At 44.0% G+C, this 26605-nt stretch overlaps 1 protein-coding gene across 1 annotated transcript in view; it reads left to right on the top strand.

The window, feature by feature from the left end:
• The window catches only part of LOC145391896 (regulator of chromosome condensation-like), a 97127-nt gene that overhangs the window by 58710 nt on the left and 11812 nt on the right, over positions 1-26605 (top strand). The window contains exons 6-7 of the mRNA XM_080266394.1: positions 484-636; positions 16519-16612. Coding sequence (XP_080122520.1) covers positions 484-636; positions 16519-16612 — 247 coding nt within the window. The remainder of the gene's footprint in view (positions 1-483; positions 637-16518; positions 16613-26605) is intronic.

The following is a 26605-nucleotide window of genomic DNA, read 5'->3' as shown; positions in this document are numbered from 1 at the left end:
ACTGTGCAAAAATAAGATAAAAAAACAATCTCTATCACAATATGATCCAAATGGTTAGTTTGATGGGGTGACTGGACACCCCAGGAGGGGGGGAGGAAGTGCCCCTCTCTCTCACTACAGCAGAGGCAGGACTAAGCCAATCCACATGCTCCCTCCCCTCACTGAATCAGGAGAGTACTGGAACAGAGAAAAATATTTGAATTACCAGCTAGGAAATATGAGCTTTTTAAAAAAATTGGGGTGCCAAAACACCCCACCTGACTAACGAAGGGTTAACTGTCATGAGATTGGCTCAAATAGAACTTGACTAGTAGCATAGTATTGAAGTATGTGTAAATTTACAATGTGCCCTCATTGTTATTAGGCACAATATATGTTATTGTTGGTTTACTGTTGAAAACTCACGTCAACCGTTTGCCATAAGTTCATACTTCATGTCTGTATCTAAGAGTAGATAAAGTCAGATTATTTTATTTCTACCAGAGACCCAACTCGAGCCACACCCAGTTAAAGTATGTCGGAGACGCAAGGCGATTATATTCGATGATGTGTGGGCGGGAGGCATGACCACGTTTGTTCGGGCCAAGGCAACTGGAGAAATCTATGGCTGTGGTCTCAACAATTACAATCAATTAGGTTTGTTGACAGTTTTCTTTTTTCTTTCTTTCTCCATACCTTAGCTGCAATACTGTACCAGTGTTGGCCATTTCTGGTACTGTCTTTGATTTATTGACGTACTTTAACTGAGTACTTTCTCTCATATAGGTAAAGGGTTTCTAAATGGGGGTTTAATTACACCCAGGAGTATGCAAGAGGTTTTCCAAAGGGTACTTTGAAAACTGATGAAAAAAACAGTATTCAGTATAAATTTTACAAATATAATTCATGAGATAATACTGAGAACTCAAAAATAAGTTTCTATTTAACTATATAACATTCATGCAGAAATACGATAGTCACAGTTAAAAAATACTGTGTTACCACTTGAGAGTGTTGCAGTAAGATGTTAGTGGTATTTTCTTGACAAATTAATTATCATTTAAGTATTTTTACAACAGCTAGTGTGTTGCCATTTTGGAATGAATTAAATGGATGCAAGAGCTTATAGAGGTTGGGGGAGTGGATTTTCTGACCACTGCTTGGTTGTGGCCAGAATTAGGATACAAGTAAGATGGAGGAATAGAAAAAGGGAAAGACGAGAGGAAGGAGTAGTTGCAAGGAGGGTGGAAAGGTTACAAGAGGATGAGAAAAAGGCAGAGTATAAGAGAGAAGTGGAGGAATTACTGGGCAAATATGAATTGGAGCAGATGGGGGACGTGGAAGATGTGTGCAGGATATTTACAGAAGAAATATGTGCAGCATGTGATGTGGTGTGTGGGAGGAAGAGAAGACAGAGGGGGGTGCAAGGAACAGTGTGGTGGACTGAAGAGGTGAGACAGGCTGTGGCACAAAGGATGAGAAATAGGGGCGTGGAAGAAGTTGAGAGGCGGAAGAGAGAGTTATATGTAGAAAGAAAGAGAGAGGTGAAAAGATTAGTAAGAGAGAGTAAGAAGAGAGTGGATGAGGAATTTGGAAGGAATTTGAGTGTAAAGTGGAGGGACTGTAAGAAAATGTTCTGGAAAGAGGTGAAGAGAGTAAGACAGGGTGGAAGTGAGGTTAACAGGTGAGTGAAAGATAAAAATGGTTGATTACTAATGGAGAAGGGAGAAAAAGTGAGCAGATGGAGAGAACACTTTAAGGAATTGTTGAACATACAGGAAGGAAATAATGTGAGTATAAGTGGCTGGGGAATGGCTGGGAGAAGGAGGGAGGTGAGAAGACAGGAAGAAATTAGTAGGATAGAAGTTGTGGAAGCAATGAAGAAAGTTAAATTGGGGAAAGCCCCAGGAATTCATGGAGTGTATGGTGAAATGCTGAAGCATGGGGGAGAGATAGTAGTAGAATGGATGTGGAAGATGTGCAGATTGGCCTGGGAGGAAGGTAGAGTCCCGGAGGATTGGAAGTCAGGTATAATTATTCCCTTGTACAAAGGAAAAGGGGAAAAATAAGTGTGTGGTAATCATAGGGGCATTTGTCTTTTTAGTATAATAGGAAAAGTGTATGGTAGGATACTTACTGACAGAGTTAGAGAAAGAACAGAGGAATTAGTTGGAGAAGAACAGGGAGGCTTTAGGAAGGGAAGAGGTTGTGTAGATCAGATATTCATTCTTAGATCTTTAGTGGAAGAGTTTCTAGAGAAGGGAAGGAAGTTGTATGTGGCTTTCATGGATTTGGAGAAAGCATATGACAGGGTGGATAGACAAGGATTGTGGAAAGTATTAAGAATATATGGAGTAGATGGAAAGTTGTTGAATGCTGTGAAGAGTATGTATGATGGTGCTAAGGCTGCAGTGCGTGTGGATAGTGAACTAAGTGAATTTTTCTCTTTGGAGGTTGGGTTGAAACAGGGATGTGTCATGTCTCCATGCTTGTTCAATCTGTTCATGGATGGGGTAATAAAAGAGGTACAAGGTAGGGTAGTGGATGTTGGAGTGGCCCTGGTGAGAGAGGATAGTGTTTGGAAACTCCCTGTACTGTTGTTTGCAGATGATACTGTGTTGTTGAGTGAAGACGAAGGGGAGCTGCAAGACTTGGTGGATGAGTTTGGGAGAGTGTGTAAGAAATGGAATCTAAAGGTGAATGTAGGGAAGAGTAAAGTGATGGTCTTTGAGAGAGATGAAGTCAGTGAATGTACAGCGAGGTTGGATGGTGAGGAATTGGAAAATGTGAGTACGTTTAAGTACTTGGGTAGTGTGATGAGTAAGGATGGAGGTTTGGAGGGTGAAGTGCTTGAAAGGGTACAGCAGGGAAGAAAGGTTGCTGGTTCTTTGAAAGCAGTGATAAAAAACAGGGAAGTGAGCATGGAAGTGAAAAGTTTACTAAATGACAGTATTGTGATACCAACTCTGACGTATGGAAGTGAAGCTTGAACGTTGTTGGAAGGACACAAGTCAAGAGTGAGAGCAGTGGAAATGAGTTATTTAAGAGGAGCCTGTGGAGTCACATGGAGAGACAGGCTGACGAATGAGGATATAAAGGAGCGTTGTGGTGTGGATGTGGATGTGATAGGAAGTGTTATGAGGAACACACTGAGGTGGTTTGGCCATGTGGAGAGGATGGAGGGTGAAAGACTGATGAAGAGAGTATGTGAGTGAGGTGGAGGGGGGAAGAGGGAGGGGGAGGCTGAGGATGAGATGGAGGGATGGGGTGGAGAGGTATATGAGAGAGGGGGGTGTGAGTTGGGAGCAGGGCAGTGAAATGGCGGGGGACAGGGTGACTTGGAGGCGATTTGTTTGTGGCCACCCCAAACGGGATTGAGGCATCTGGCAATAGATAGATAGATAGAGTACTTTTTCATATTCAGTTGCTGTTATGGGAATATGGGTTGATGGTTTGATAATTCAAAGGGGTACATGGTAAGAAAACGATTGAGAACCCCTTATATAGGCTACATATATTACAGTTTAGTAAAACCTCAATACAATGGACTTCAATAGACTGGGATTCGCTTTTATCGGACTCGAGGAGCTACTGGACTAAATTTCTATATTTTGGAAAAAGTCTGATAAAGCCAGAAGCAGTCTGGACTGCCTGACCACTTCAGCTATGTTCACCACAATAAGGTAAATAAAAGACATGTTTATCAGTGTACAGTACAGTATTATTATATATATTATATCATTTGATTAATGTAGTGAAGTTATAACACAGTACAGTACCGCAGTGGTAGTCAGAACAGTTTAAAAACCATTCATGCGATCCGGCCTAATGTCCAAGATATCAGAAAGAGTCCGGAGTAGCAGGAGGAAGTCTAGATGTTGCCTTTATCAGAATTTCGCATTTTTTGGAGTGGTTTGGGCCCCAATTAGTCCGTTATAGTGAGGTCTTACTTATACCGAAGGACACCACCCCCCCTTCCCTCAGATTTGAATAGCTAACAGGTTTCATCCATGAATTAAGTCACTTTGATGAGAATTTGTGCCATCAAAAAAGAAAGTAACCCCTAAAGATGCATTTTCTGAGGCTGTGTTCCACCCCAGCTGCAATTTGGGGTTGATTTGCAACTTTTACCGCGGTAAGATTTTTTTTTTTTTTTTTTGTACAGATTTGAAGGGCTTGAATTTACACCTGAAAATGCCAGTCTCAGTCCCCTAGGCTTAATGGTTACCACAAAATAGCACATCAAAGATTATAGAAGTCCCCCCTCGGTAAGAGAGAAATTTGAAAAAAATTGGCGGAAACCTAATTTTCGCTAGAGAGCCTAACAAAAATCATTGAAATCGGTATAAAATATGTTTCTATTGATGAAACTAGGTGTAGGTGACAATAAAAAAAAAAAAAAAAATCCCAAACAAAAAAATTCTACAGAAGCCTAATGTTCGCTGAAGAACTTTACCAAAATCAATAAAATCAATGTAAAATACATTTCTGTTGATGAAACAAGGTGCAGAAGTGAGCAAGAGAGAGAGAGAGAGAGAAAAAATCCGTGCCTGAAAAACATAGAAAATCTTCATAACACACTATGAAACCAATAAATATACACTTAGGGTAATGAAAAGAAGGCTGTAGAAAGTACATGATAAGTAATAAATGAAACAAAATCAAGGGAAACAGTTGTACTTAAAATCAGCTGGTACAGTAGGTGGTGTGGGGGGTTGTTTTGGTGTGAGTAGAGAGACACAAGCGGCTCATGGCAGAGAAATTACTGCATCATATTTGGGACAAAGGATAGGAGGGGAGGAAGGTGGAGGTGGGTTGGAGAATCTCTGGTGGGGATGAAGGGGGATGAGAATGTGGGGGAGGTGCTGTGGGGGGTATTATGGTGGGAGGAAACACACAAAGTGATCATAGCAGGGAAATTGCCACATCATTCGATATAATGGGGGGTGAGCGGTCATGAGACACTCTCCCATGCGATGTAGATGTCGTATTGGTGGGTAGTTTGGGTGGGAGGGGACAGAACAGGCTGTATCCAGTCAGTCAGAGGGAGGTGAAGAAATGGCTGGGTGGGGAGGGGGATCTTTCCACAGATGAGGGGATGGGACCTTCCTTCCCAGCAACTCATCCCCTAGTTCTGATTGGGTACGAACTTTTACATCATAAAAGGGGCTGGCTTAGTATTCAGCAGTTTTTGACAGACCTTCTACGATCGTCAGTCTTGGGACTGTATGTGGCATACGGTACTGGCAAACTGACGATCGTCATTCACGGGTTAACAGAAAGGGAGATAGGGAAGAGGAACAGAATAAGGCAACAGTAATGAAGTGGTGAGTATACAGTTACAGAAATAATCATTTGTAAGTTTAACCCCAAATCACCGGGTGCAGGTTGGAACTGTTGAGAAACTGGTGGCCGGGTGGCACCAGGTGTCGGACGGAACTGCTCTTATTTTCGCGCCACAGTTTGAAGTGGCCACCACTTTATCACATCTAAGGGACTCCCGCCAGCCAAGCCAACCATGCCTCCGTCATCTCTGTGACTACCAGGTGTAAAATGACCTTTTCTTAACCCCTCTCATCTGATTCCATTCCCACCTCATGTGGACTTTGCCTCATCCGCCCCTGCCAAACCTCTTTCCAAGGATACTAGGAAAGGACTCAGTGATAGTGCCATAGGGTTTGCCTCGGACACCACTGTGTCTGGTTTATCCAGTAATGGGGAAGTTATCACATTAAGAGCAAAGCCATAGTTGGGGCCGCAGGCAGACGCATGAACACATCCTGTTCACACAGCAAAAATTAGTCCTCTTCCTCACGTCATTACTCATCGACACAGCGACCTACAGACCTGGGGATACTGTACTTTCATTTGCAAGAAGAAGAGTTAGTGAGTAATATGGTTTTCAATTTGTTTCCCTGGCTGCTACAGTTTCCAAGATATTATGCTTGGAAAACAGGCTATTTTCAAAAAAAATTTCCATAGTGAGAGAACAGTGGCACTATAAATTGCCCGGCATGGAAGGGTTAATCATGGATCATATCAAGAATACAGAGTTCATTTATATGCTGGTGATTAGTTGATAAAATATATATCATTCAGCCTGGATGTCTTGAGGTGGCTACATGTTGCCATTTTTGTCACTTCATCTTGTCAGAGAAATATGGTTATGGAAAAGAAGGTATGGTAGAATAATAAAATAAAGACTTAATTGTGATGTATTGAATTATGATGTTTGCGGTTAGCACTGTTCTTTAATGCTATCTAATGCCGGATGCCTTGAGGAAATTCCTTTAAATTACTAACATTATCAAATTCAGTTTCCTAGCCTCACCGACTTCCAAATCTCTCTTCCTCACATCTCATTCTCTGTATCCCTAAACCTTCTCCTTGGCCTACCTCACCTCCTTCCTCCTTCAAATTCGCTCAGATGTACCTTTTTCACCACTCTATTGTTATCCATTCTCTCCACATGACCACACCATCTCAGTACAGGACACTCTCTTCGACTGTGGTGTCCACAGACTTCCTCACTCCATATCTTTCATGAATCACATTACTTCGTATCCTGTCCACTCTCTGTACTCCATACTGTATACATTCCTTAGCAGTCCCATCTCTACAGCTCTCATTCTTGACTTTTCATTTTCATGCCACCATAGTCTCACATCCATATGTTAAAGTTGGCACTAACACTCCGTCATGCAAGCCTCGTGCAGCTACGACACCCAGGCCTCTGTTTCTTATCAAGGCCTTCATTGCACCAGCTACTTAGCTACTTTCCTTCCTTGTGTCACTCTGCTTTCCACCTGTTTTGCGCATTTTCCTCTTTTTTTTTTTCTGTTACTGTACTAAGGTATTTGAAGTCCCTCATCAATTCCAGTCTCTCTCCATTCACTGTAACATTGCACTGGGAGTCACCCTGTCTCTCAGTAACCTTCACTTTACTCTTTTCTACATTTACTCTCAAGGCACAACGCTCAGACATCAGCAAAACTCTGCACTTGTGTACCAAGTTCTTGTCTGGTATTTGCAAGCAGTACTGCACCATCAGCATACAACAAATTCGAGATATTCCATCCATCACCATTCATTACCAATGCCATCCCCCTCTCCATTACTCAATCGAGCTGGCTGGATGAATATTGTGAGGAGGAGCGCATGATCAGGGATTTGGCACCCCTTTTTTAACGTGATGGCATCCGGATTGACTCTATCGGATATGTTTATGTGAAGCTACAGAACGTGGTGAATGTTTCTGGTGTATCAGATAGAGCCAGGATTCCGGGGGCTTGAATGATGAGTGAATGGAAGCATGGCCCATTGGATTGGGCAGATTTGGACTGTCTGGACATTGCAAATCCTCACCCTGCCCGAAGGTGGGAAAGGAGGTCCGGATGATGATGATGATGATGATGATGATGATCAAGTTCAGTCCAGATATTGACCTTTTTGTAGGTGGGGTCACACATCATCCACTCACTCATTGTAGGGATGCCTTATGGTCTCTACACTGCGTAACAAGCTAAATGATATCTTGTACCCAGGGAACCATTTATGAGGGGCGTTCAAAAAGTTCTGGCAACAGGGTAATAAAAGCAAAATTAATAAAGATACACATTTATTGAAGTTCACACTCCTTCAACATACTCTCCTCTAAGGTTTACACACTTCTGGAGCCGTGTTATCCACTTAACAAAGCACTCCGAGTACTCAGGAACGTGTACTCTTCAGTTCTGAATTTATCATCCTGGCAAGGTCCTGTTCCCTTTGAAAATTGATTCCAGCAAGTTTTTCTGACAACTTAGGGAATAGCCAAAAGGCACAGGGTGCCGTCCTGACCTGGCACTGTGTGGCTTTTGGCTATTCCCTAAGTTGTCAGAAAAACTTGCTGGAAATAATTTTCGAAGGGAACAGGACCTTGCCAGGAGGATAAGTTCAGAACTGAGGAGTGAACATGTTTCTGAGTACTGTACTAGGAGTGCTTTGTTAAGTGGATGACATGGCTCCAGAAGTGTGTAAACCTTAGAGGAGAGTATGTTGAAGGAGTGTGAACTTCAATAAATGTGTATCTCTATTAATTTTGCTTTTATTACCCTGTTGCCAAAACTTTCTGAATGCCCCTCGTACTATGCTGGGTGGTAACTATATAACCAGGGTTTGTTGCCGGGTTAACTGTCCTCCAGATTCTCCTCTCTAAAATCATGAAATCGTGGCAAACGTTTCAGAGAGCCTCGGAGGACTCAATACCTGCCCAGGGCCCTAACCAAATGGGCAGATTTGCATGGCCATGTGAAATGTGAGAGGTGTGAATGAGGAGAGCAAGAGGATGGAAGTGGCGAACGTGTTCAAGAGTGCGAGATATGCTGTGTTGGCATTGTGTGAAACACAGATGAAAGGGTGTGAAGTGGAGGAGTGGGAGGGTGTAAGGTGTGTAATGTTGGGCTTTAATGAGCGAGGAAGGTGCAAGGAAGGAGCTACTTTGTTGATGAATGTAGTGTGGCAGAGTGGGATGAGAGATTATGAGTTTCACAGCTCAAGATGTATATATGTCAAATTCAAATTTGAGAAGGTGAATGTGGCAGTGATTGTAGCGTATGCACCATGTGGTGACAGGAGCGAGACAGAGGAAGACAGGTTTTGGGATGAGCTGGATGAAGCAGTGGGAGAAATGCCCAGGAGCTATACAGTGATTGTAATAGGCAGTATGAATGGAAGAGTAGCCACTGGTCCTGAGGATGATGTAATGGAATATCAGGAGAAAATGATAATGGGAGGTGACTGAAGGATATGTGTCAGGAAAGGAGATAGTGCATTTGTAACTCATATTTCAAACACAAAGATTCACATAAATATACTTGGTATAGAGGGAATGGGGATCATGTTGAAAGGAGCCTGATTGATTACGTGCTCGTAGAGAGGTGGATGCCAGGAATGGTTGCTGATATGAGGGCCGTGAGAGGACGATGTGGAGGTCTGTCAGATCCTATGATTGTGGTACACAATATCAAGCTGAGAGGAGTGAGGTGGATCAAGAGAGAGAGAGGAACAGTCAGGGAGAAAGACTGAAAGTTGAGAAGCTGAGGATCAAAAGAAGTGGTAGATGAATACAGGACCAAAGTAGAGGAGGAATTAGAATCAGTGAATTGGAATTATATGGATCTGGACTGCCTGAGGAATCCATATAAGGATTGCTTAGTTAGGAATGCTAAAGTGGCATGTGGTGTGGTAAGAGTAACAACAAAGAAGAAGGGTACGGCATGGTGGGATGAAGAGGTTAAGAGAGCGGTGGAGGAAAAGAGGAAGAAGCTGAGGAAGGACAGGGGTTTAGTTGAAATAAGAACTGAATATATTGAGAGCAAGAAGCACGTAAAGATACTAGTGAAGAGGAAAAAGAAAGAAGTAAATGATGACATAGGAAGAAAACTGAATGCAAATTACTCTGAAAATAGGAAGTTATTCTGGACAGAGGTGCGGAAATGTAGAAGTGACAGCAGAAAGAAGTGTGAAAGTGTGTAGGATGTAAGTGGTAGATTATTAACCCATGGGGATGAATTAAGGACCAGATGGAAAGAATATTTTGTAAGCCTGATGAATGTGAATAGAGAGAGCAGAGCTGGTGTAAATATGATTGGTTTTGAGGTTGTGCAGAGAAGGAATGCAGTGTCAGGAAACGTGATACTCGCAGGGGTGAAGAGCGCTGTGAAGTGGCTGAAAAATGGGAAAGCAGCTGGGGTTGATGAGGTGTATGCAGAGATGATTTAAGTATACAGTAATGGAGAAAGTGGAATGAAGTGCTTGTTGGAGATATGTAAGAAGGCATGGATGAGTGAAACTGTGCCAGCAGAGTGGTAAAAGGCTGTGATTGTACCCCTGTACAAAAATAAAGGTGAGCGAAGTGAGTGCAAGAATTATCATGGCATGAGTTTATTGAATGTTGTAGGGAAGGTGTAATGAAGAATTAATATCGAGACAGTAAGGGAAATTAAAGAAGTCCAAGTGAGTGATGAGCTGGGTGGCATTAGGAGTGGCAGAAGATATGTGCATCAAATATTTGCAGTGAGACAGATAGTGGAGAAGGCTTGTGAGAAGGACTGTAAGTTGTTTATGTCATTCATGGATCTGGAAAAAGCATACAACAAAGTAGACAGAGAAGGATTGTAGAAGGTTTTGCGGATATACAGTGTAGATGGTAAGCTGCTAGGTGCCATCAAGAGTTTTGGGTGGTGAAGCTTGTGTAAGGGTAAATGGGCCTCTGTGTGAATGGTTCACGATTGGTGTGGGCATATGACAAAGTTGTGTGATGCCTCCATGGTAGTAGTAGTTGTAGTTGTTCCCTAGACAGTCTGGCTGAACAGCCCCGAGTCCCTTAGGAAGGCCATGGCCGAGACTGGGCTTTCCCACAGAGCTCTCAAAGAGTGTATGTTGTGTTGTTGGTGTGGGTGATTGTGTGCAATGCAGTCTTCCATAATGTGCTTAATAGTATGGGGTGCTGTGTTGTATCCTGGACAGGCATCAGCGACGGAGTCATCCAGCCTCTTCTGGTAGCTTAAGAGGCTGGATGGTGCGCACATCTCAGTCTGGCCAGGTGGACCTTGTCCTCACGAGGAAGATAGGATTCAGAAGGGTGGCTGTCAAGAGGCCGTGCATGCAGCTGTGTGTTGTCTTTAAGTGACTGAATGGAGCGGCAAGTGATCTGAGTGTGGATATGCTTCTGGAAGCTGGTCTGAGGTGGGCAAGGGGGGAGAGATGACAGTATTTGTGTATGGTATCATGTGCTGGGTGTTGTTTTGATGTTCCTTGGTGTGGGTGGATGTGCTGCCATGTACTGTAGTGGATGTTGTGGGTTTGTGGAGGCTGCAGCAAGAAACTGGGTGCCTCTCATGTCTAGGTGATCCTTGACTTTGAGGACTTTGGTTTCTTGATGTAGGTGGTCTGTGGGTGTAGTAGCTGTGCAGCCTGTGATTATTTTTATGGCCTTGTTCTGTATGGTCTGTAGTGTGTTTTGGTGAGGTTAGAAGCCCAGGCAGGGCTTGCATAATTCATCACTGAACGTATGTATTGTTTGTATACTGTGGTGGTAGTTTCTTTGTTGTGTCTGAATGTTGTATGGGCAAGTGACCTTAAAGCATTGAGTCTTGGTGTTATTTTATTTTTAATGTTTGTGATGTGTTGTTTAAATGACATTGATGTATTGTATGTTACACCAAGGATTTTGTGTGTGTGTGTGTGTGTGTGTGTGTGTGTGTGTGTGTGTGTGTGTGTTTGGTAGGGGAGTGTTGTTTATGGTGAGGTGTGGGATGTGACTGTGTTGTTCTGTCCAGTTTGTGAGAAGAGTCACTGTAGATTTGGCTGGGGCTATTTTGAGCCTGTTTGTGGTGAACCATTCGTGTAGTGTGTTGAGGTAATGTTGAATGATGTGTGCAGCTGTGTTTGCGTTTTGGTGCGTACATGTAAGTGTTATATCATCTGCATAGGAAGCTATGTGTATCTGTGGTGTGTGGGGTGTGGGTACATCATGCATGTATAGGTTAAAGAGTGTAGGGGACAAAACAGATCCTTGGGGGACACCATTTGTGAAGTTTCTGATGTTAGAAGACTGACCTGCAAATGTTACGTGTGCACATCTGTCTGCTAAGTAGTTTGCCAGCCATCTTTTTGTGTTATTGTGCATGTTTGTGTTGAGTATTTTGTTTGTGAGGTTGTGGCAGGGGATAGCATCAAAAGCTTTGGTAATGTCTAGTGTGATTAGGATTGTTCTGTGTGGTGGCCTAGCTGAATTCATGCCGTCGAAAACTCTCTGCGTAAGGTCTGTAAGAAGGGTGTTTGTGGAGTGTAGTGGCCTAAAGCCATGTTGTGACTGGGCTAGGGGAATGTGAAGTGTGACTGGTTGTAGTACCAGTCGTTCAGTGACTTTAGAGGGGGTGCAGAGGAGTGTGATGGGGCGATGTGAGGTGGGTAACATGGGGTCTTTGTTGGGTTTAGGGATAGTGATGATATTGCCATGCTTCCAGATGTTGGGTATTATGTTGTATGAGTAGCTGTAGTTTGATGTGTTGGTGAGTGCTTGTATGCCTTGTGGTCCAAGGTGTTTAAGGTGATTGTTGCTTATGGTGTGTGGTCCACAGGCAGATGAGTGCTTGAGGTTGTTATTGATGTGCTTCGTCTGGTTCTTCAATATATATATGGATGGGGTGATGAGAAGTAAAAGCATGAGTAATGGGGATGGCATTGGTAATGAATGGTGATGGATGGAATATCTCAAATTTGTTGTATGCTGATGATGCAGTGCTACTTGCAAATACCGAACAAGAACTTGGTAGACTAGTGCAGAGTTTTGCTGATATCTGTGAGCTTCGTGCCTTGAGAGTAAATGTAGAAAAGAGTAAAATGATGGTAATTGAGAGAGAAGGTGACTCCCAGTGTGATGTTACAGTGAATGGAGAGAGACTGGAAGTGGTGAAAGAGGTCAAATACCTGGGTATGGTGATAGAAAAGTGAGGAGAATGTGCAAAAGAAGTGGATAGTAGAGTGACACAAGGAAGGAAAGTAGCTGGTGCTATGATGGCCTTGATAAGAAACAGAGGCTTGAGTGTTGCAGCTGCACGAGGCATACATGGAGGAGTGTTAGTGGTAACTTTAACATCTGGATGTGAGACTACTGTGTGGCATGAAAATGAAAAGTCAACAGCGAGAGCAGTGGAGATGGGACTACTGAGGAATGTATGTGGGGTACAGAGAGTGGATAGGATATGAAATAATGCGATTCGTGAAAGATGCAGAGTGAGGAAGTTTGTCGACAGTAGAATCGAAGAGAGTGTACTAAGATGGTATGGTCATGTGGAGAGGATGCCTAACAATAGAGTGGTGAAAAAGGTATACAGTAATCCCTCTAATATCCGGACGCCCAATAACCGAACATCCCCACTAACCGAACCTTATCGTCCTGGGATCAAACATTCCCAAAATGGTCCGAAAATCCAAAAAAATTGGAAAAAAAATCGATTTTTTGCCGTCCGTAATTTGAACTTGCCGCGCGCGCCGCGTGAGAGCATTGTTTTGGTTCGTCATTCCTCCGACGTCCGATAGAGCGCCGCTGCATCCTCCCCACTTCCCGCCTGTCTCTCACCGCGACAAGACCTATGCTCTTCGTCATGGCTGCCCACGTGCTCGCTTTTGTGGTGGTGCCGTACTTGCTGCAAGGCCTCCTGCTGCTCTCTGCCCTACTCTTAGTGTGTGTGATGATGGCCCCGCCTCCTGAGAAAAGGAAGAGAGTGGTGTTGACTCTGGAGAAGAAACGGGAGATATTGGAGAAGGTTGATGCGGGTTGGTCTTCCTCTCGCATTCTCCGCGAGTTCAACCTGGCCCGGTCGACTTTGTTTGATATCAAGCGTTCCCGAGACAAGCTCATGCAGTACACGGCTGACTTCTCGTCGAGAAGCAAACGCAACGTGGAGAGGAAGGCTATGGTTACTCCCAAGTATGCAGAGATCGACCGCTCCACGTTGATTTGGTATCGACAGCAACGTGCAGCTGGTGTGATGGTACGTGGAACGGAGCTGAAGGCTGCTGCTGAGAAGTTTGCAAGGCTTCACGACGCCCTAGACTTCAAGGCATCCGAGGGTTGGCTCTTCGCGTTCAAGTTGCGACATGGCCTTACTAACCGTAAAGCACATGGCGAAGCATTGGACGCTAACGAGGATGGAGTGGACGAGCTTCGGCACAAGGTGAAAGGCTTGATCGACAGGGAGGGCCTCACTCTCGGTCAAGTCTATAACGCTGACGAAACTGGCCTATTCTATCGCTCGGTGCCAACGAACACTCTCGCCGATGAGACGGAGAAGCGTGTACCTGGCCGCAAGCTTTCTAAGGAACGGATATCTGCTTTGTGTTGTGCCAATGCTAACGGCATGCACCGGCTTGGGCCCCGTTATTGTTGGCCGTGCAAAGCAGCCTCGGTGCCTTCGTGGGGTGATGGATGTCCTTCCTGTCGTATGGTACCATTCTTTGAAAGCATGGTTCACAGCTGTGATTTTCAAAGACTGGTTTCACCATCACTTCGTCAAGGAGGTCATACATTACCAGACGAAGACTCTGGGAATTCCTCGCGACCAGGTAAAGGCTCTCCTTCTCCTCGACAATGCACCTGCCCACCCGTGCGACAAGGACTTGGTTGCTGAGAATGGCCGTATTAGGTGCATGTTTCTGCCACCTAATACGACTGCTCTCATTCAACCAATGGACCAAGGAGTGATCGTGGCAACAAAGCGCCTGTACCGTCGGAAGTTCCTGGACGAGGTGATGGTGGTTCTCGAGGACGGACGAGCGCAGGGAAGGACGTGACACTCGAGGCAAGCGGACTTTGGAAAACCTTTCGCCGCTACAACATCAAGTCTGCGCTGTACAACTGGGCTAGTGCATGGAAGGAAGTCCCTGTGAAAACTCTTGAAAATGGTTGGTCTCGTCTGCTTCTCGGAACAGATGTGGAGTACGATTTCCTAGGGTTTGACGTGGATGACTTCCATGCACGGCTGCGTACGCACGGCGACGATGTTGATGTGGACGATGTTCGTGAGTGGTTGGACGACGACGAGGGCGATCCTGGGTATCAGACGTTGTCTGATATCGAGATCGCGTCTTCGGTTGCTGGTGTCAGTCCCGAACTTGAAGATTCCGACGACGAAGGTGATGATGATGCAGACTCCGCCCAGCAGGACACTACTCCAGCCATCCCCAAGCTGAGCGCACTCCGGGAACATCTAGAGTTCGTCCTAGACTACCTGGAACACCCGGACTGCGACAGGGAGATGGGGCCCTTGGGACTCGTGGAGGAAGTGCGTGCTTTCCGGCAGCGCATCATCAATCGCCAGAATCGTCGGTCCTTGCGTCAGTCAACGATTGACAGTTTTTTCAGGCCCGTGACCCCCGCTGTGCCAAGCCCTGGTTCCACTCCGTTGCCTCCCCAAGACAGGCCCTCATGCTCCGAGCCACAGCCCAGCACATCAGCTACAGTGGAGTCACCGCTCGACGTGAGTTTGCGGCTGTCTTCAGAGTCTTCTGTAGTCGGTACGCCATCACCACTACCCACCGATGCACCCCTTGGACGCCTGCCAGTGATACTCTCGGGCTCTGACAGTGAATAAACAGCAAGAACTTCTCCACTAGACCACACGGGAATTTTGAGTGTTGTGCAGTGAAAAAACGGTGTGTTGTGTTAAGGTTTTCAAGTTGGGAGAAAGACTAAGTAGAAAAGAAATTTAACGTAACTAACCTTCTTTGTTTTGGCTTTGGAAACTTAAAAAAACTTGGGAAAAGTTAATGTGCAACACTTAAATTTAATGGAACATTATTTGGACTAAAGTGAACACTGTGAAAAGAACGGACTTCTGTGTGTTAGTGACTAAGTTCAGTGCAAGACTTCAGGAAGAGTGTAGTGCAAGTGCTTCAGGAAATCGTTCTTACTGTCAGAGTCCGAGAGGAGGCGGTTATTCATCGAGGTGGCCAGGGACTTGCTGTAAGTAGCCAAAATGTTTCATGTTGTACTATTTTCCATACTATATTTACCAGAATGTTTCATATTGTATTTTTTCCCATACTATACTTACCAGAAAGTGTCATACTGTACTTCTTTCCATACTAAACTTACCTCATGCATGTGCAGTAGGAATGTGTTTTTCAGAGTTCGGTTAGGTTCGGTTAGGTTAGGTTCGGTTAGAGTCCATAAGTACCAGAATGTTTATTAATGTATGAACATACTTCTAAACCCACATTTTATGTGTCTATTGCATTTATTTCAGTCATTTATGTGCCTTATTGGTGTGATTTGGGTGTTAAATAGGTGCTATGCATGTCCGGAGGGAGTTGTATAGGTGTTTCTCTGTGTTAGGGTCCGTAAGTACAAGTCCATAAGCTGGGGCCCAATATCCGGACAAAACCAATATCCGAACCTACCGATGGCTCTATTGATCCGGATATTGGAGTGATTACTGTATCTGAGAGAATTTGAAGGAGGGAGGAGGCAAGATAGGCCAGGGAGAAGATAGAGGGATATAGTGGATGGGTGTGTGAGGAAGAGAGGTTTGGAAGTCGGTGAGGATAGGGGACTGACAAGAGATCGAGCTGGCTGGATGAATGTGGTGAGGAGTGCATGATCAGGGATTTGGCGCTCCATTTTAATGTGACAGCGTCTGGATTTACTCTATCGGACACGTTTACGTGTAGCTACGAAATGTGTTGAAAGTTTTTGGCTTATCAGATAGAGCCAGGATTCCAGGGGTGTGAATGATGAATGAATGGAAGCATTGCCCATTGGATTGGGCAATTTTGGGCTGTCTGGACATTGCTACTCCTCACCCTGTCGTAGGCTGGGAATTGAGGTGCAGGTGATGATGATGATGATAATGTGTACATTTATAATAATACACATGAAAGTGATACACTTTTGTGTTTTTGCTCTTTATGCATGACCAGGGAGCACTTTACTGTACTTTTTTTTTTTTTTTCTTAAGTAATCACTAAAATTTCTCCTCATTACTGTTGCAGGCCATGAAGATACCAGTAATAAATTTCAGCCAGTGTTACTGAAGAGCTTCAGTGGAAAAGCTTGGGCACAAATTTCAGGTGGCCAGCACCATTGGTAAGATACTTTTGAGCATTACAGTCCTTTTGTTCATACTTCTGTACTTAGATGCCACTCACCACTCTACTGAAAGTACATAATTATGATGCCTTACATTCACAGTACAGCACCATATTGCCAGTCACTTTGGAGGGTTGTGCATCTGCCTGTTTAGTTGATTGCCAGTCGGCCTCATCTTCACGCCAGTCGTGCTCACTCAGCTCCTACGTTTATTGTTTCTTGTGTATTGTACTCTTTCATCAGGTTAGATAAGTAATATTGATATGAATATACTCTAGGGGTATTTAATGAGCTTTGCATTTTTAGAAAATTATGATGTTATTAAATTTTTGGGGAAAAAATTGATGTCATAAATTCTTCTCGTTACTATCTCTGTCTATAGCCCAACGCCCTAATCCTGCAAAGGGTGGCTGCAACAGAACGCCTGCAAGTCACTCTGTCACTCACCATTTGATTGCCCTCCCCCCAACTCACTCCCCCCTCCCCCATATACCTCTCAACTCCATCCCTCCACCTCATCCTCGGTCTCCCCCTCCCTCACCATCCCACCACTTCACCTGCATACACCCTCTTAGTCAGTCTTTCGTTTTGGTTACTGGTTCTCCTTTACCCAGTGAGAGGCAGACAGGGTGGCACTGCCTACGAGTGGTCACAAAATGATGTGCATCAAAATATTTCCAGTAATTTCCACTGATGCCATATTCATTGTTCAACAGCTTCAGGAAAAATATATAGGAAAGAAAAGCGAACTGTATTTTGTTTTTGTTAATTTGGAGAAGGCCTTTGACAGAGTCCCTAGAGAGGTGGTGACATGGGCAATGAGAAAACTTGGGATGGAGGAGTGGCTGGTTAGGGTGGTTTTGGCCATGTATGTGGGTACTGGCACCCAGGGAGAGAATGGATAACAATAGAGTGGTGAAAAAGGTACTGGTATATCTGGGGGAATTTGAAGGAGGGAGGACACGTAGTAGGCCAAGAAGAAGGTAGAGGGATATGATGGATGAGTGTGTGTGGAAGAGAGGAATGGAAATCGATGAGGCTCGGGGACTGATATGAGACTGAGCTACCTGAATGAATATTGTGTGAAGAAGTGCATGACCAGGGATTTGGCATCCCATTTTAATGTGACAGCATTCCGGTTGGCTCTATCGGATAAGTATTTGTGTAGCTACGGAAGAACGTGGTGAAATTTTTTGGCCTATCTTCCATTTGCCATTTATCATCTGCAAATAGCAGTACAGGAAGTTTCCAAATGCTGCCCTTTCTCATTAGGGCCTTTCCAGAATCCACTGCCCTACCTTGTATGGTACCTCTTTCATAACCCCATCAGTATACAGACTGAACATCTATAGAGACATGACACATCCCTGTTTTAATCCAACATTTAGATAGAAAAATTCACTCAGTTCACTATCCACACACACAGCAGCCATATCCCCCTCATATATGATCTTCACGACATTCAGCAACTTCCTATTTACTCCATATTTTCTTAATACTGTATTTTCCTCATCCTATGTCTGTCCACCCTGTCATATGCTTTCTCCAAATCCATGAAGGCCACATACAACATTCCTGTCTTTGTTTCTTCGTTTTTGAAGGCTCCAACATGCTTGCATGCATCGGTCTTGGTCACCTAGTGGCGGCTTTCCATGCTGCACGATCTGTGGCAGCCTCCCTGTTCAGTCTCTTAACCCTGAGGTTACACTTAATGACCTCGTCCCACGTCTTTTTCAGTCTGCCCCTCGCAACCCCACCCCCAATATTAACACTTCTCACCTTCTGCACCCAATTATCATCCCCCATTTTCTCCACATGCCCAAACCACCTCAATCTACCTCTCCTCATCACAACACAAATACACTCCAGTCCCATTCTACCTCTCAACTCTTTCATCGTAAACCCGGCCCCCCTAGGCCTCGCACACAGGGATGCACTGCACATCCACCTAATCATTGTGCCTGCGAATATCCTCTTCCTTTACTGCATAGGTCTCACTACCATACAGCATCACACTCCTAACACATGCCGCATACAAAGACCCCTTAGCACGTAGGGAGAGTCCTTTCAATGTCAAGAGAGGCAACAGCTCCCTGAGCTCCTTCCAACCACTTCTCACCCTAGCCACAGAGCTAGCTCCAGCCCCATCTCCTGCACATAACATGTCTCCCAAATAACAAAACGCTTCCAGACACTCAAGAGACTCACCAGCAAGTTCAATCCTTTCACACTTGACAATCTCCTCCTGCTCTCCCTGACACGCCGCATACTTAAAATCAGCATTATCTCGCAGTCTACCTCTGATACCACTACATCTCTTGTGCACCTATTTATCACAAATATTGCACAAGCTGGAATTACTTCCCACGCCCTTGTGGCAAACTGCACATAGCCACTCTCCCTTGTCTTTGACAGTACCGCCACCATCATCACTTTCGTTTTATCTGCATTTACCCTTAAGCCCTTGTGCCCCATATCATCTTTCCACATCCTAAATCTTTCCACTGCCTCCCTTTCATTCTCTGCAATCAACACCAAATCATCAGCATACAACATCTCCCACAGGAGTCTGTTTTTGAATTCATGTGAGAGGGCTTCAAGTACCTTGATTAACAACATGGGACTCAAAACTGACCCCTGATGCACACCAACATTCACGGAAAACTCATCACTCAAATCTTCATTCACTCTTACCTGGGTGTGAGCACCCACATACATGGCCATAACCACCCTAACCAGCCACTCCTCCATCCCAAGTTTTCTCATTGGCCACTTCACCACCTCTGTAGGGACTCTGTTAAAGGCCTTTTCCAAACAACAAAAACAAAATACAGATCCCTTCTCTTACCAGTACGGGTCTCCCTCGTTTTACGATTGGTATGCGTTCCTAGAAAGGCAATCGTAAACCAAAATATCATAAAGTGAAATTAAGGTTTAATGGGAAAAATAGGGATGCATTCCTGGACTTGTGTATAAGGAACCCAAGACCCATACAAGTGATCTAATATGCAATAATAATGATGTTTTATGTATTGTAGAGTCATGCTTGTCTCCCCAGCTTTCTTAATGTTGACAGCGTGCTTTATAACAGTCGATACAGTCGACTGTGCTAGCACAATATTAAGCTTAGACTCCAGGGTTAAGGACGTTCTTGCTTTCTTTGGCTTCATATCACCAGCACCAGATGTTGCAGGGCGTTTACAAGACATCACGGTGGTGGCACTAGGGGTGCAAAATATGAAGAACAGGAGAAATAGTAATGTCACGGGCACTGATGCACACAGATGCACACAGGTTGTATGCTGAACAAGCACGCGGGTGAGACTGGCAAAAGCGCGGGAAACTGTGTGGGTGGGGCGGGTATGCCACGCATCTCTCAGCTGATCAGCCTGTGAGTGCAGGATTTTCACATGCCCAATCGTAAATGCGAGGGAGCTGAATTGTAAAATGAACACTTGGTACTAAAGAAGAAGGATCGTAAATGCGAAATATCGTAAAACGATACAGCGTAAAACGAGGGAGACCCGTATATTTTTCCTGAAGCTGTCGAACAGTGAATATGGCATCAGTAGTCTCCCTGCCTGGCATAAACCCAAACTGCATCTCATCAATATTCACCCTTTCTCTAATCATATCTTCTAGAACTCTCTCCATTACCTTCATTATCTGATCTAAAAACTTTATACCTCTATAATTTCCTCTTTCCAGGGCATAACCCTTCCCTTTGTACACATTTACAATTAAACTCTTCAACAAGTCATGTGGGACAACACACTCATATACAATCATATTTATTCCCTTCTCTAGAAACTTTTCCACTAAAGATCTAAGAATGAATATCTGATCTACACAACCTCTTCCCTTCCTAAAACCTCCCTCTTCTTCTCCAACTAATTCCTCTGTTATTTCCTTAACTCTGTCATTGAATATCCTACCATATACTCTTCCTATTACTCTCAGAAGATAAATGCCCCTACGATTACCACACGCTTTTTCCCTTTTCGCTTTGTACAGGGGAGTAATTATACCTGAGTTACAATCCTCTGGGTCACTACCTTCCTCCCAGGCCAATCTGCACATCTTCCATATCCATTCTACTACCATCTCTTCCACATGCTTCAACATTTCACCCCACACTTCATCAGTTCCTGGGGCTTTCCTCATTATAACTTTCTTCATTGCTTCCACAGCTTCCATCCCACTGATTTCTTCCTGTCTTCTCATCTCCCTCCTTCTCCCAGCCATTCCCCAGCCACTTATAATCGCATTACTTTCATTTTCTGTGTTCAACAAGTTCTTAAAGTGTTCTCTCCATCTGCTCACTTTTTCTCCCATCTCCAATAGTAATTTACCATTTTTATCTTTCACTCCTTGACTAAATTCTTTAACACCCTGCCTCATTCTCTTTACCTCTTTCCAGAACATTTTCTTACATTCCTTCCACTTTACACTCAAATTTCTTCCAAATTCCCCATCCACTCTCCTCTTACTAAACTTTTCACCTCACTTTTCCTTTCTACATATAACTCTTTCTTCCATCTCTCAACTTCCTCCACACCCCTGTTTCTCATCCACCCACTATATGCTTTCTTCTTATGTGCCACAGCCTCTCTCACCTCTTCATTCCACCATACTGTTCCCTGCACCCCCTTTCATCTTCTCTTCACCCCACACACCACCTCACTTGCTGCACAGATTTCTTCTGTGAATATCTTGCACACCTTCCATGTCCCCCATCTGCTCCAATCCATATTTACCCAATCGCTTCTCCACTTCCCTCTTATATTCTGCCTTTTTTCCATTCTCTTGTAACCTTTCCACTTTCCTTTTATGAACTATGTTTTCCTGTCCTTCCCTTCTATTTCTCCATTTCATTTGGACACTGATTCTGACCACCACCAAGTGGTGATCAGAAAGTCCACTCCCCCAACCTCTATAAGCTCTTGCATCCATTTACACACCTTCTGATCCTGTCATCCACACACACAGAATCAATCATTGCCTTCCGTTCATTCAGTTCACCATCCACCCTTCTCATCACTCGCCACGTATACCTATGGACCATTCTGTGCCTGAAGAGGGTATTGGCTATCACCAACCCACTCCCGGCACAAATGTCCACCAAAGCACTGCCATTCTCCTCCACTTCTGCAGGCACACCCCACTCTCCAACTACTCCATCCACCTTCACATTCCCTACTTTTCCATTCATATAACCAATCATAAACACAGTCTCATTCCTTTCAAACTTTTCCATGTGCACTTCCATATTTGTCCAGAACTCTTCTCCCACTCAGCTTGCACGATCTTGCATTGGCACATACACGCACACAATCACCTACATTTGTAGTCCAACTTTCGATCTTACCTACACAATCCTTGAGCCAACTGATCCATACTGTCTTATATTCTCCTTCCATCTGTTACTCACAACAATACACACTCCTTCTTTTGCCCTCTCAATTTTACCTACTCCCGCACATATACCCCATCCATGCTCCCATTCTCTCACACTCTCCTTTCCATTTAGTTCCAGTTAATCCAATTTCGCATGCTCAGGCACCTGGACAATGTCTCTCTCTCTTTCACCTTATCATTTGCACCCCATACATTCCAATTCGTCATTCATATCATGTCCTTTGTTCGGTCCTTAGTCATCATCTTTTGGTCAGTCCTGGTACGAGGGTTCTTGTTCGTATTTTTAGTTAATTGTTTTCCAGGGAGGGGCACTAACCCTCCACCAACCCACTTGCTGCCACGTAGGGAACACGTGTTGGTTGGTTATAAGGTTACCACCAAGCGTTGTAAATGCTTTTCTGGTTTACAGGAAATTTTTTTTTTTTTTTTTTTTTTTTTTTTTTTTTTAATGCGAGGAAGAAGGAACCAAAGGCCATGAGCCCGCAATAACAGTTCCCTCCAAGAGAAAAACAAAATACAAGAGAGAGCCAAATTCAAGATCCGTTCATTTTGAGATGCCTGGACACACTGCATTTGAAAGACTGGAGATTATAGGCAGCAGGAAATACAGACAGAGGGAGACAGTTCCAGAGTTGACCTGTTGCATAAATGAAGGACTGGGAGTAACGGTTAACTCTTGCATTAGAGAGTTGGGCAGAAAAGGGATGAGAATTTGCTGCTAGACGGGTGCTACGGGCCCGTCATAGAGGTGGAGGAATGCATGCAGACAGTTCAGAGGAGCAGTGACCATTAAAGTAGCGATAGAAAAGAGATAAAGATGCAACAGTGCGGTGAAGAGACTGAGGTTGAAGGGAGTCAGTAAGAGGAGGAGAGTTAATGAGACGAAAAGCCTTTGACTCCACCCTATTGAGAAGAGCTGTATGTGGGGAGCCTCCCCACACATGAAAGTTGTACTCCACACAGGGGCGGATAAAACCCCTGTATAGAGTCAACAATTGTGCAGGGGTAAAGAAAGAACAGAGTCAGCTTAGCACACCCAATCTCTTGGAAGCAGATTTTACAAGAGGAAGCAGATTTGGCTTGCCACTCAGTGTAGAGCTACCCTAAAACAGAGTACCACTACATTAAGTGGGTGGGTGATGGTTGCCCCCACCTACCATTCTGCTGGCACTGTATCACTCATCTATGCCTTCTTACATATCTCCAACAAGCACTTCATTCCACTTCTCTCACTACACTTAATCATCTCTGCATAATGCTTACCAACCCCAGCTGCTTGTTGGTACAGCCAATAAAAAATTTGGTATAATGTGAATACTAGATGAGAGGATAGTAATAGTGATGTCAGACTTATTGTGATTTAAGTGTAAGGACGTTAAATGATCAAGATAGTAATTCAGCAACTGTTGATTAATAACTGACCAAGAGACAAGTAAGTTTACCCACATCCATGTATTCTAGTAGATCAACTGTACATGGTTCACAACATAGTTTTCATAGTTTTTTAGTATCACAAAATAAGTGTGGACTGCTAATGGTTGGCATGTGCCTTGTAGATAGTTTTTTCAGTGTGGAGTAACGATATCACAAGGTAGGTGCATATACAGTAGACTCAGTTTCATGATGTATTCTTCCCTGCTTTAAATAACAGTATTATAGACAAGGATTGTGTGGGTAAGATTGAAAGTTGGAATACAAATGTGGGCGATTGTGTGTGTATATATGCACCAACGTAAGATCGTGCAAGCGGATTGAGAGAATAGTTCTGGACAAATGTGAAAGTGTCCGTGGAAAAGTTTGGAAGGAATGAGAGTGTTTTTAATTGGTGATATGAATGGTAAAGTAGGGAATGTGAAGCTGGATGGAGTAGTTGGTGAGTGGGATGTGCCTGCTGAGATAGATGAAAATGGCAGTGCATTAGTGGACACTTGTGCCGGGAGTGGGTTGGTGATAGCCAATACCCTCTTCAGGCACAGAATGATCCATAGGTATACATGGCAGATGATGAGAAGGGTGGGTGTTGAACTGAATGAAAGGAAGGCAATGATTGATTATGTGTGTGTGGATGAAAGGATGCGAAGATGTGTAATGGATGCAAGAGCTTATAGAGGTTGGGGGAATGGACTTTCTGACCACTACTTGGTGGTGGCCAGAATCAAGGTCCAAGGAAGTTGGAGAAATAGAAGAAGGGAAGGATGGGAGGAAGGAGTAGTTGCAAGGAGAGTGAAAAGGTTACAAGAGGATGAGAAAAAGGCAGAATATAAGAGAGAATTGGAGGAACGATTGGATAAATATGAATTGGAGCAGATGGGGGACATGGAAGGCGTGTGCAAGATATTCACAGAAGAAATATGTGCAGCTTGTGATGTGGTGTGTGGGGTGAAGAGAAGACGGAGGGGGGTGCAAGGAACAGTATGGTGGAATGAAGAGGTGAGACAGGCTGTGGCACGAAAGAAGAAAGCATATAATGAATGGATGAGAAATAGGGGCGTGGAAGAAGTTGAGAGGCGGACGAGAGAGTTATATGTAGAAAGGATATGAGAGGTGAAAAGATAAAAAGAGAGAGTAAGAAGAGAGTGGATGAGGAATTTGGAAGGAATTTGAGTGTAAAGTGGAGGGACTGTAAGAAAATGTTCTGGAAAGAGGTGGAGAGAGTACGACAGGATGGCTGTGAAGTTAGTAGGGGTGTGAAAGATAAAAATGGTAGATTACTAGTGGAGAAGGGAGAAAAAGTGAGCAGATGGAGAGAACACTTCAAGGAATTGTTGAACGTAGAGAATGGAAGTAATGTGAGTACAAGTGGTTGGGGAATGGCTGGGAGAAGGAGGGAGGTAAGAAGACAGGAAGATATCAGTAGGATAGAAGTTGTGGAAGCAATGAAGAAAGTCAAATTGGGGAAAGCCCCAGGAATTGATGGAGTGTGTGGTGAAATGCAGAAGCATGGGGGAGAGATAGTAGTAGAATGGATGTGGAAGATGTGCAGATTGGCCTGGGAGGAAGGTAGAGTCCCGGAGGATTGGAAGTCAGGTATAATTATTCCTTTGTATAAAGGAAAAGGGGAAAAAGAAGTGTGTGGTAATCGTAGGGGCACTTGTCTTCTTAGTGTAATAGGAAAAGTGTATGGTAGGATACTCATTGACAGAGTTAGGGAAATAACAGAGGAATTAGTTGGAGAAGAACAGGGAGGCTTTAGGAAGGGAAGAGTTTGTGTAGATCAGATATTCATTCTTAGCTCCTTAGTGGAAAAGTTTCTAGAGAAGGGAAAGAAGTTGTATGCGGCGTTCATGGATTTGGAGAAAGCATATGACGGTGGATAGACAAGGATTGTGGAAAGTATTAAGAATATATGGAGTAGATGGGAAGTTGCTGCTTGCTGTGAAGAGTATGTATGATGGTGCGAAGGCTGCAGTGCATATGGATGGTGAACTGAGTGAATTTTTCTCTTTGAAGGTTGGGTTGAAACAGGGATGTGTTAGGTCTCCATGGTTGTTCAATCTGTACGTGGTTGGGGTAATAAAAAGAGATACAAGGTAGGGCAGTGGATGTTGGAGTGGCCCTGGTGAGAGAGGGTGGTGTTTGGAACTCCCTGTACTGTTGTTTGCAGATGATACTGTGTTGTTAACCCTAGATTAGCAAGGTAGCGCCAAAGTCGGTACCCTAGGGCTATTCAACTTTACCACACTGCCGCCTATGGGCATCTGTGGCCGCCCTCCCCAGTGTTCTCAGTTCAAGGTCTGCTGTGGTCGTGCATGGTGGGTAGGTTTTGCTCCCGTATAAAACTTCGGTTTTAAGCTACTTGGTCCATTTTTCGGTACCACCTTGCCACTAATGTGAGTTCGAGGCTGCATACGCTTACTAGTTAATATAATTATGTTTTATGTTTGTTATTTTGCAACTAAAAGAGTGTTATGCAAAAAAAGGTAAACAACAGAAACATTCAATATAGGGGGGGAAGTGGAGGAGGCGAAGGTGGACGTGTAACGGTGCCCTGGGATGAGTCCAATGCTCCCACTGCTGCTACATAGTTGCCCATTATTTAGTTCACAAAAATTATATTTTTCTTTGTTTTTCAGTACTTTTAGGTTAGAACTCTTGCAAATTCATTGCATTACCTTGAAAAATTTTGTAACTAAAATCTGTATCATTTTCATATTTATTTTCATTTTCCAAAGTTGGTACTGAATCAGGTACCACCTTGCCACTCATGTACAAATCCTGACCTTGCTAATCTAGGGGTAAGTGAAGACGAAGGGGAGCTGCAAGGCTTGGTGGATGAGTTTGGGAGAGTGTGTAAGAAACAGAATCTGAAGGTGAATGTTGGGAAGAGTAAAGTGATGGTCTTTGAGAGAGGTGAAGCCAGTGAATGTACAGTGAGGTTGGATGGTGAGGAGATGGATAATGTGAGTACGTTTAAGTACTTGGGGAGTGTGATAAGTAAGGATGGAAGTTTGGAGGGTGAAGTGCTTGAAAGGGTACAACAAGGAAGAAAGGTTGCTGGTTCCTTGAAGGCAGTGTTTAGAAACTGGGAAGTGAGCATGGAAGTGAAAAAGTTACTGCATGACAGTATTGTGA

Source organism: Coenobita brevimanus, chromosome 20, assembly GCF_032717465.1.
Source record: "Coenobita brevimanus isolate Jiangsu-jjx chromosome 20, ASM3271746v2, whole genome shotgun sequence".
In the NCBI taxonomy this organism is placed as follows: Eukaryota; Metazoa; Arthropoda; class Malacostraca; order Decapoda; family Coenobitidae; genus Coenobita; species Coenobita brevimanus.
This window is presented reverse-complemented; position numbering and strand designations above follow the sequence as displayed.